General features: G+C 41.4%; 1 protein-coding gene across 1 annotated transcript; it reads right to left on the bottom strand.

Annotated features, from left to right (window-relative positions):
- Positions 1-535: 535 nt before the first annotated feature.
- On the bottom strand, positions 536-11498 carry medag (mesenteric estrogen dependent adipogenesis). Its single transcript, XM_080197934.1, has 5 exons — positions 11134-11498; positions 8136-8245; positions 6323-6435; positions 3157-3451; positions 536-1211 (listed from the first exon to the last, which is right to left on the bottom strand). Exons 1-5 carry the CDS (start codon positions 11493-11495, stop codon positions 1057-1059), a joined length of 1035 nt encoding a protein of 344 aa, XP_080054060.1. The 5' UTR covers positions 11496-11498; the 3' UTR covers positions 536-1056.
- Positions 11499-12053: the final 555 nt, after the last annotated feature.

Genomic DNA, 12053 nt, shown 5'->3' with positions numbered 1-12053 from the left:
GCAGTTCTGGTCCCCACATTACAGGAAGGATGTGGAGGCTTTGGAGAGGGTGCAGAGGAGGTTTACCAGGATGTTGCCTGGTATGCAGGGGAGGTCCTATGAGGAGAGACTGAGGGATTTGGGGTTGTTTTCACTGGAAAGAAGGCGGCTAAGAGGGGATCTTATAGAAACATATAAGATGATTAGAGGTTTAGATAGGGTGGATGGTGATAGCCTGTTTCCTCGGATGGAGAAATCTAGCACGAGGGGGCATGGCTTTAAATTAAGGGGGGGTAGTTATAGGACGGATGTCAGGGGCAGGTTCTTTACCCAGAGGGTGGTGAGGGACTGGAATGCCCTGCCTGCTGCAGTTGTAAATGCGCCTAGTTTGGGGGCGTTTAAGAGATTGGTGGATAGGTTTATGGACGAAAAGGGAGTGGTTTAGATTAGTGGGTCAATGTTTTTTTTTAAAAATAAGACTGGTCGGCGCAACATTGTGGGCCGAAGGGCCTGTTCCGCGCTGTAATGTTCTATGTTCTATGTTCTATGTTCTACTACAATTCCTGTGGCAGACGGAACAGGAAAATTCCCCCCATTGGGATAACTTTCTGTCTTCATCATCTTGTGGTAATCTGGCAAAATAGATTTTCCAACTATTGTAACATGCACCCTCACTTATTCCATTGATTTCAATGGAATGAAAATTGCATAAGTGCTAAGAATAAAAGTTCTGGTGATCTGCCAGCCAGATTACTGCTCAGGCATCGAAACTGCAAAGTTCCTCCATTAGAAGCCATGGAACAAACACCTTTCTAAGTCTGTATGACAATCATGTAATGGTTAGTGAAATACATGCCAATATCATATCAACCAACAATGTTATATATTCCTCAACCACATCAAATAAAACACTTAGAAGAGATATAAAAACAACACAGGTTAATGCAAATACTAGGCAGCTTAAAAAGATGTTACATACATATCCTTTCCAAATTCAGACTCTTTCAAAGTCATTCATAAAGGACTCTTCTTCTCAATTGAATGACTTGTGATTTGATCTAATTTTCTTCAAAACATTCATTCTATATATTTGGGCAGGTTTTGTGTAAATTGCAGCAGATATGATTTCTCATTGACTGCAGGCAGCTCTGTTGAAGGCATTTCCTTTATCGGTGTCCTCTTGGCACATGGTTGCGCACGAGATGAACTGAGCACTTCTTTCCCAGAAGAACCTGTTTTTTTAAAAGAAAATATCCTTAAGTAATTTGTGAAATAATTGTTTATAAAGGAGAACTTGCTGGCTGTATGGTAAATTGATAAGCCAATGCAATCATACAGTCAGTGCAGGAAGAGTTTATGGGATTGGAGTAAATCATATAATTTAAAACGGATACCAGCGACTAAGCTGCTGAAGTATTTCTGCATTGCAACTAAACATTTTAAGAACTAAATTACAAACAGCACATTGCTGCCCAAATCTGGTACATATACAGGATGTAATCACTAATATGATCTCGATAAATGCTTCATTTTATTGTTAATTACCTTAAATTCTAGTCAAAATCAAATGCAGTGTTATTACAAAGGAAGGGAGAAACAGAGAAAGATAGCTAGCTAGAAAGATCAAATTTATATCATATTAAGAGCTGTTGACTAAGACTCCTAGATCCCTTTCATCTTCACTGTCAGGTATTCATGAAGTATTAAGTCATTCATTGTCCCATCTTCACAGTGTTTTCCACTAGCATGTATAGGATTTCACCTGCTATTCTTCTGCTAATTTTAATATTTTATTCTGTCCATTGTGTAGCTTCCTAGCCGCCTCTTTAGATTTTAACTGTTCTTTAGTTTAGCTTAATACCGTTTGTAAATCTGACCCATTTGCATCATATGGCATCTGTTGAATTCTTGAAACCCTGTAATAGCATGATAATCAGAATGTGAGAATGATGGATCAGAGACTGAACAGTACATTGGCTGTTCTTACTGTTCCAGTAGCCATTGCTGAAAGGGAATGTGAGTCAAAGCTTAAACATTTCACTTTCAACTTACTTGGCTCAATGTTAATTGCCTTTGAAACATAAAGTTATAGGATCAAGCCCTACTACTAAGGGAGAAAGGGCCATGTTGATGGTAGGGCCAAGAGTGGATCAAAGGCTGAACTGTGGGCAGAGGTCCATGAAAATTGGAAATAGGCAGCCAATAGGGAAGCAACTTTATCACAGGGCAGGATTCTGATAGTGGGTTGTCCAACAAAATTGGTGAATGACACCGCAGTGACAACAGCCAGTTTAATGATGGTGTGAATATAAGGTTGGAAGCTCATTTCGAGGTCAAATGTGTCTTGTTCAGCTGCCAGGGAGAGGGATCAAACGGATGGCGACAGAATAGAGTTTGGAGCAGGGAATGAAAATAATAGCTGTGGTCTGACCAACATTTGATTAGAGGACATTTTTGTTCAATTTTGGATGTTGGATAAGCAGTCTGATCATTTCAAAACAGTGGAGGAGTTGAAAGAGACAATGGGAAGATATCACGCTACATGCTTTTGAGTGTTGTCATCAGTGATGCAGATGAGAAACAGGAGAGGAATCTGGATGGATTCTTGGAGACAGATGCCAGAGATAACAAGACCAAGCTGGGTGACTGCAGAGGGGCTTTGGGCTGGTTGAAAAAGACAAGGAGGAAACGCTTATCTTTGTCACCATCATACCGGATGTTATTTCCACACCGACAGAGACTGTTTTGTTACTGTGGCAGGGACAGAAACCAGAGGAAGGGATTCTAACATGGAGTTTGGAGAAAGATATGAATGGATTTGGGGGGAAGTCTGAGAACTTTGCAGAGGAAAGGAAGGTTGGAGATTTGACATTAGTTTGGAAGGGTGGGGGGAGGTCAAAAGTTGGCTTTTTAAGGAGAGGGGTGATGATGACAGATTAGAAGGAGAGAGGGACAATATTTAAAGAGTATTTACAATATGGGATAAGATAGGGAGCAGAAGGGAAGTTTGATGACCGGAAGTTAGCAGAATTAGGATTGAGAGTCACTTAGGCAGGGATGATCTTAGATAAGGCAAAGCAGAAGAATATATCATCATGAACTATTTAGCCAACTACCAAAAATATCGTAGATAAGGACCTACTAATAAAGGCAATATTGAACAGAACAAGTACATACCTGCGCTAATTGAGGAAACCGCACCAGGATTGTGCTTAGACACGTTGCCCATTTGAACATTAGGCTCACTCATCTTGTCCAATAAGCTTTTCACTTTGCATTTCTCATCTTCTGTTGTGCAAGACAAGTCCAGAATCTTTCCGTTCAGTTCCTTCATCTTGGAAGTACGCTCAAATCGGTGAGAAACATCAAATGAATCACATTTGAGTTCACAGGTGAAATCCAAACCAAGACCATGGATTTTATATCCCCTGTTCGAACGGAAGAATAACTCAACTGCTTTTTGCAAGGTGAACTGAAAAAAAATCACAAGTTAGCAATCCTGTTTTTCTTGACAGGAAACACAAATTAGCAACCAGGATTTAAAATGTAAATGAGTGAACACTAATGTCATTTCAAAATTCCTACCGTATAATCTATTAAGCCAACTAAGTCATTGTGCAGTCTTATCTTGATCAGAAATCCCACTAAAGAGCTGCTGCTACATTTTGCAAAATTCATTACACATGCTCTAATTTTTCAAGAAGTGTTACAGAACACTTCATGAGACATCAAATACAATAATAATGCAGAACTTTATACAGTGCATTTGTCCTTAAAACGAAATGGAAATCAAACTTGGAACAAAATCCCTCTTGAGTGTAGACAATTTATCAAACCTCATGGGCAGCTCACATGTTGGCATGTATTCATTTAACAAAAGAAAGCCTGGCATTTATATCGCGTGGTTGATAACCATTGGATATTTCACAGTGCTTTATAGCCAATGATGTACGTTTGGTCACAGTTGTGATGTAGGGAATGGAGTACAGGAAAGAGGTAGAGAATCTGGTGAATTGGTGTGACAACAATAATCTCTCCCTCAATGTCAATAAAGTATAGGAGATTGTCATCAACTGCAAGAAATGTAGTGGAGGACATGCCCCTGTCTACATCAACAGGGATGAAGTGGAAATGGTTGAGAGCTTCAGGTTTTTGATGACCAGATCACCAATAACATGTCTTGGTCCTCCATGCCGACGCTATAGTTAAAAAACCCATTAATGCCTCTCTTTTCTCAGGAGGCTAAGGAAATTTGGCATATCTGCTACGACTCTCACCAAATTTTATAAATGCACCATAGAAAGCATCCTTTCCGGGTGCATCACAACTTGGTATATCTCCTGCTCTGACCAAGACCAGAAGAAACTACAAAGGGTTATGAACATAGCCCAGTCCATCACACAAACTAGCCTCCCACCTATTGACTGTGTCTACACTTTTCACTGTCTCAGAAAAGTATTATTAAGGACCCCATGCATCCTGAATATTCTCTTCCACCTTCTTCCATAGGAAAAAAGATAAAAGTCTGAGGTCACGTACCGACCAACTCAAGAACAACTTCTTCCCTGCTGCCATCAGACTTTTGAATGGACCTATCTCATATTAAGCTGATTTTTCTCTACTCCTTAGCTATGACTGTAACACTACATTCTGCACTCTCTCCCTTCCTTCTCTATGAATGGTATGCTTTGTTTGTATAGCATACAAGAACCAATAATTTTCACTATATACTAATACATGACAATAATAAATCAAATCAAATCAAAACACAGCCACCAATTTGTTCAAGCAAGCTCCCATAAATTACAATGTCTGTGTGATATTGGCCAGAACATCAGGGTTAACCACCCTGTTCTTCTTCAAAATAACGTAATGGGATCATTTTCATCCATGTGAGAGAGACAGATGGGCTATCGGTTTAAAGCCTCCTTCAAAGCACAACTTAAGAACATCCTGTCATTCCTCAGTTGCTGTCCTTTTCTACATTGTATGAAATGAGTTTAACACACATTCTCAATTCCAATGATACATTGATGTAAACGTAACACTGAGCTGAATTTTACAATCCCTCCTGTGGGCGGGATCTTTCTGTCCGGCCGATAGGGGCCCCTGTGGCAGGTTCTCTGGCAGCACGACCAGTGAAGAACTCAAAATGATGTAGACATTAGCGGGACCAGGAGATCCTATCGTCAGCCCAGTGATGAGCTGCCTCTGCTACCACAGTGCAGGTGGGATTGGAAAATCGAAAACTGTCATTTATATTGGGATTGTTAGAATCACCTCTATGAGCAAGTTTTGGTTGTGTGTGTGTAAAATGTCTTGGGGCATTTCTTTGCTGTAAAGGTTCTATATAAATTCTTCTTGCTATATCTCATTCCACGAACCAGAATGGACTGTTCTTCGGAATCGCTCATTCTACTTTGGAATTAGTTGGTAGCTCACCCACTTATCTGGAGGTGTATCTGAAAGGAAAGCTACATGGTGTATCAGTCCTTTTGTGGCTTGCTTTTACTAATGATGTTGAGTTTTTCTGGTTGTGATAGATTGGCAGTACTAAGCCACTGAGCCCACACGGTGGCACAGTGGTTAGCACTGTTGTCTCACAGCGCCAGGAACCAGGGTTTGATTCCCAGTTTGGGTTACTATCAGCACATTCTCCCCATGTCTGCATGGGTTTCCTCCAGGTGCTCCGTTTCCTCCCTCAGCTCAGAAGATATGCATTGGCCATGCTAAATTCTCTCTCAGAGTACCCAAATAGGCTCTGGAGTGTGGCAACTAGGGGATTTTCACAGTAACTTCATTGCAGTGTTAATGTAAGCCTAGTTGGCTTACATTGTGACACTAATAAATAAAACTAAAATATCATGGATATGAAAAGGGCCAAAATTTTATCTAAAAGGTGTCATGAAAGATACAATTACAGTGCACTATTATTGTGCAGAATATTTGCTTTAAAGTTTATTTATTAATGTCACAAGTAGATTTACATTAACACTTCAGCATCTGTTCTGGTACACTGAGGGAGAATTTAGCATGGAATTTAGGAGGACATCTTTTGGACTGTGGGAGAAAACTGGAGCACCTGGAGGAAACCCACACAGACTCGGGGAGAACGTGCAGACTTAGGGAGAATGTGCAAACACCACACAGACAGTGACCCAAGGCTGGAATCAAATCAGGGTCCCTGCCGTTGTGAGGCTGCAGTGCTAACTACTGTGTCACTGTGCGAATGGATGATATTATCCACTAATAGAATCCTGAGTCTAAATTAGGATGAGGTATTTTGGGATTCCTAAAATAAAATTACCGTCAAGCTATTCATCTCTATCTGAATAGAAATTACCTGGAGGATATAGTTTGTCCCCATTTCTGATGCTGTGACATTGTTCATACTATCTTCAATCTCCTGCCTCATTCTGGGATGACGTGTGTTCACAATGACAGCATAAATCATGTCTGCAGAAATATAAACAAGGCACATGTTTAGTACTCATTGGAGGACCACAGGCTGTTTGCTGATGCTGTGTTGTTCCTTAACATGTTGGTAAAATAAGAAGTTGAGTTTTATATTAACTTGATTATGATAAAATACATTATTTTGTTCCTGATTTACCATTTTTGTTCAATCTTTTCATTGTCTTCCTTTGCCGAAGCTAGTTGCCTGAACAACTCAGCAACAAAGACAAACTCGGGGTGGGGGTAATGCTGGAGGGGACTGGAGCAGAATACAACCCGGGTGGCACAATGGCATCTAGGTACATGTAAGAGTAAACAACAGAAGTCTGAGAGAGTATGTTTCAGATGTGGCAGTTTGGGACTCTATGGAAAAGATGCCTCCTGCCCCACCAAGAGGTAGATAGGCAGGAAGTATGGGGGATATAACCACTTTGCCAAGAATTGCAGAAGAACAAGCTTGGCAAACCACATAAAGGAAAGAGAAATGAAAGAAGCACAGCTCTGAGATGAGCTGAAGAAGATGCAGAGTGAGGAATATGAATAGTAATGGTGGATACACATTTTCACAACAGGGGTAACCAGGAGAAAGTTCCAGTGATTGATGAAGTGAGCATTATTGCAGGTTCAGGCAATGATGTCATTGGCGGAGCACTGGGGTAGGAACCAAAGACAAAGAGAATTGAACAGACATCTCCTTACATGTCCAAAATCCCACTTTAAATTGTTGGGTGCTTCATTGAGAGCTGGGGATGGGAATGTGGAGGCTGAATTTGTAGTAATTTAGGATGCTGACTCTCCTCCGCCCAGAGAAACTCCCAAGCCTTGGGAGTGCCGCAGATTGGATTGAAAGTGAATTCTGTGGAATCCTATATCAAATTTAGAGAGGGATTTGAATCAGTGTTGCAAAGAATTGGAAAGTTACATGACTGCCAAGTGTTAACCATAGATCAGAATGTGAAGCCTATAGTTCAACCTGTACACAGAATACCTTCCGATCTAAGAGGGAAGGTTGTGGAAAAGAGAAAGGCTGAGATTTTCCATCCCAACCACCACCAGACATTGCCATGGTGGGACTGGAAAATTTGGAGAGCTGCCAACTTTTAATAGCTCTCCAAATTTTTCTGTCCCCCTCATTATAATGTTGGGTGGTATCGGGGATGGAAAATCCTGGCCCAAGGAGTTGATCAACCCATTCACCATCAATCCAGATGAAGAACCTTCACCGTGGGTGAATCCTGCTGTGGCCATGCCTAAACCAAATGGTGACACTGGACTCTGTGTTGATGTGACACGTGTATGAGGCAGCTGTATGAGAGCATCACCCAATTCCCACTGAGGTCAAAGGCAAAATGTTACTGGCCGTTCCAGCTGTCAGATTTTCTTATGCCCACACTGCAGATGTGACAATGTGAGTTGCTGGTTCCCCTCCAACTTAGCCTGCATTTGAAAATCCAATCCTTAGTGATGGCAGTTTGCTCAAACTGAGTCTGAACCTGACCACACACACACATGCAGCACCTCAGCACAGAAATTAGCCAGTGAGCCGCTGAAAAGCGGAGGGAATTAGCTACATATTTCTGATTATTTATTATGAATATATTTGTGATGAGATGCCTTTGTATTTTTCTCCTCCCTCTAAAGGCCCCAGAATGCACAGCAATAAAGTAAATCAATAAAAAACACAGCGTAACAAGACCTACCTTTATTAGAATCTTCAGTGAGCTTAACACTAGTGAAAAAGACCATTGGTTTGCTTAATAAGGTCTCTTGAAGACTTTTGTATTCCTTTTGTGATGTGAGAGTAACTTTCCTGGAAGTAAGAAAGAAAAATCAGAATTTGACGCACAGTGCAGAAGTGTAATTTACTGAGACACATTCTTCAATGTGATGGACATAGTAACAATTAATTAGTAGTCTGTCACTAATAGCAGAGCCTCCAGGTTCAGGCACTATTCTTGGGAACTCATTTGTCCAATTGTATTCCCCCTTTGGTCCTTCTAAAAATCTATTTCCTTGGCCAGGCTTTCTGTTGACCATTCCAATCTCTCTCTTCCTAGCTTAGCATCTTTCCCCTTTTCTGTTCATTTTTGATTGTCATCGGGTTTTTTTGTTTAAAGATAAATAAATTTATTTTGATTTTTGGATCTCCATTGGCAGAAATGGAGAAGTATTTGAAGACAGTCACTGGTCATAACCCATTAAGAAGAAGATTTGAGTAAAGTAAACTGGGTATTTGCATGTACAAGTCATATATTAAACTGTACAGATTAATGGTCAAGCCAGTTCTGGAATTCTGTGTACGGTTTTGCTTGCAAGCACAGTCGCTTTCCTCAAGTCCTATCACCCTGCCCTGCGAATTTACTGTCTTCACCTCATAGAAGTTCTGCTTTCTTCATCTATTGCACTATCTCCAGCCTCCTGTCTTCTCGAAGGTGCTGAAACATATTGTCATCATCCAGCCCTATGCTTACCTCTCCCAACCCTCTTTGTTCATTTAGTTCAATTCTGCCCTGGTTACACCACTGAGATTGAATTGGTCAGTTGGCATTGGCTTGCTTCTTCCCTGGTTTTCTTCACACCTTCCTCAGTCCACATCTCAATATTATCCAACCTAGGATTTCTCCATTTGAAATTAATACTTGTGGTTATCTGCCTTATTACATTAAATAGGTAAGGGAACGTTGGTGATTTTAATATCCATTTGAACAAACTGGGCTGACAAACAGAGGGACATTTTCTTGTACTATACTGTGAATTTTTACTGAGTATTCTATGGTCCACCATTCCATTTTCTTTAAAATTCACAGAAGCTTCAACCTTCAATGTTGCTGTTTGTTTTTTGGCACAGCTCTTAAATTAATCAGCGTGGGTGTAGTTTAGTTGGCAACAACCTCACTTCTGTGTAGACAATTGTGCATTCAAATACCTGGGCAAATCATCAGGGTTGATGGACTCAGGGCAGCCAGCAGGCTGCATTTCAGATGAACACTTGCTTCAAGATTCAAGCCAGTATTAAAGATGCCAAACACAATGTTAGCAAAGCACTAGGTTCTCCTGATAAACGTAGTTCCCTTCCTCATTGTACCTTCATTGGCTGTTTAATTCATTACTCTTTGTGGAATCATTATTTGTCCAAAATGGCTGCCACATTGTGAGGGGTAGAGATAGAGTAGACAGGATGAACCTGTTCCCTTGGCAGGGAATTCAAAAATCAGGGGTCATAGATTCAAGCTAAGTGGCAGTGGGTGTAGAAGGGACATGAGGAAGAAAACACAGAGGGTGGTGGGTGTCTAGAAGTTGCTACCTAAGTTGGTGGTAGAGGCAGGGACCATGAACTTGTTTAGAAAGTTTCTGGCCTTGCACCTTAAGTGATGTAAATTACAGGGCTATGGGCCACGTACAGGAAGATGGGATTAGAAAGGGTCACCTGGGTATCTTTAGATTGGCATGGACAAGATGAGCCATATGGCCCCCTTCTATGCCGTGTCATTTCTATGAACCATAAAATCCTACAAGGCAGAAGAGGCCATTTGGCCCATCAAATCTGCACCAACTCTCTGACAGGTTAACTTACCCAGGCCCTCTCCCCTGCCCTATCCCTGTAGCCTCATACATTTACCACGGTTAATCCATCTAACCTATACATCGTGGGACATTCAGAAGTAGTTTATGGTTCTACATTCCCCAATTTAACACTGACTGAGCCTCTGCTTCTGAAAGATGCAAGGTTCTTTTCTTTCAAGTGATTTAATTTTCCAATCACTATAACATTATTCATATGTGAAGAATTTATCATTGATGAAGGATTATATCCTATGTATGAAACTAAACAGCTTTAGTAGCTTAATTCAACTAATTTAAATATTTTAAAATGAGAAGAACCTAGAAGCATCATTGAGCTAAGATCTATTCTAATAACCAGTGTTTATTCAGAAGAGTAACCTTCAGCACCCCTATAACATTTATCTTACCAAATGGGATGCGGTTGTACTTTTGTATCTGAACTTTCAAGTATGCAAATGGAAGAAAAATGTCAACAATATATACACAGGAATAACTTTGACTTGCATCCTAGGGCGTAAAACAGTTGATTTTGATTCAGTTACTCATTAAATATGTATTTTAATTTGCATAAGAATATGATAGACAACTTAATGGATCACTGCTGCCTCACAGTGCCAGGGGCCTGGGTTCGATTCCCTGCTCGGGTCACTGTCTATGCAAAGTTTGCACATTCTCCCCGTCTCTGTATGGGTTTCCTCCAGGAGCTCTGGTTTCCTCCCATGGTCGGACAGATGTGCTGGTTAGGTGCACTGGCCAAGCTAAATTCTCCCTCAGTGTACCCGAACAGGCGCGGGAGTGTGGCAACTTAGGGGATTTTCACAGTAACTTCACTACAGCGTTAATGTAAGCCTCTGGACTACTTTCTTTTAGTACTATGCCCCTTAGTGTTAGAAAGTCATAAAGTTGGCGAGGTTTGCATATTGTAGAGGACTCAAGAATACTGGATTTTCCTGGTATTAAATAAAAACCAACCTGGAAGATTTGAATAGTAAAACAAAACTCGCTAACTGAAGCTTGCATTGAATGTACCTGCCTCTCAGTAGAATTGAGACAGTGTACAACCTCCAGGCTCGGTCCCCATCATCCTATTACTCATGAAATGGAGTTGTCCCAAAACTTGCTGCAGGTTCTCACCTCGGGATGCAGTTGAGCAGGCTGCATTGCTGCCCATCCACTTGGACTTGTCCATTGGAGATAACATTGTATCCGGCTCCCGCTGCCTGGCTGATCTGAATGCTCTTCCCCCGCACCAGGAAATGCGGTCGCTGCAGGCTCAGCAACAGCTCCAGAGGCAGCACCGCCAGCTCACAGCTCAGGACAGAGGTGGGGACAGGCGGCGGGGGCTGCCTGGCTGGGGAGGGGAGACAGCGGGTGGACATGTCCACATCCAGCGTGAACTGGACAAAATAAAAAGCTGGAAGTTTCCAAAAAGGGTAAAGGGCTGGCGATGACAGTGCGCTGCTACCTGCTGGGACTGGAGTCACTGTCATCAACATGAGTTTTATTCCACTTCTGGAAAGTGCACTAAAGGGGAGGAATGTTAATAAATCACCACTCCCAAATTAAACACCCAGCAACCGGACAGACTCACCTTTCAGAGTCATTCCCTGTTCAACCAGAACAAGCAGTTTAGAGCTGGCAGTGATAGCCAGGCTGCTGCTGTGACTACTCCACACACGAGCTGTACTCGCCTGCGGGAAGGGCCGGATAAAGTTCATTGTCTGTCAGAGCACCGGAGGAGAATCATCTTATAACAGCAGGACTCAGTGTAACAAATCACAATGATTAGTGAGGAAAATTAATCAGAGCGCTGCAAAAAAATCTCTCCTGCTAGAATAAATTCCCTGGCAGCTATACACATTTTCACAGTAACTTCATTGTAGTGTTAATATAACCCTGCTTGTGACACTAATAAAAACGCATAGAGTGGACTGGAAAGGTAGACTCAGAACAAGAAATATCAAAGAGAAATTGGAGTTCCAGCAATTCTAGCAATCAGTGAGAACAAATATTGTTGTGTGTCATTTTGAAACAAAAAACACCCATTATACTCA

The sequence above is a fragment of the Carcharhinus amblyrhynchos genome, chromosome 10, assembly GCF_965287045.1.
Source record: "Carcharhinus amblyrhynchos chromosome 10, sCarAmb.v2.hapA, whole genome shotgun sequence".
NCBI lineage: Eukaryota > Metazoa > Chordata > Chondrichthyes > Carcharhiniformes > Carcharhinidae > Carcharhinus > Carcharhinus amblyrhynchos.
Note: the sequence above shows the minus strand (reverse complement) of the source record. Positions and strands in the feature narration are given on the sequence as shown.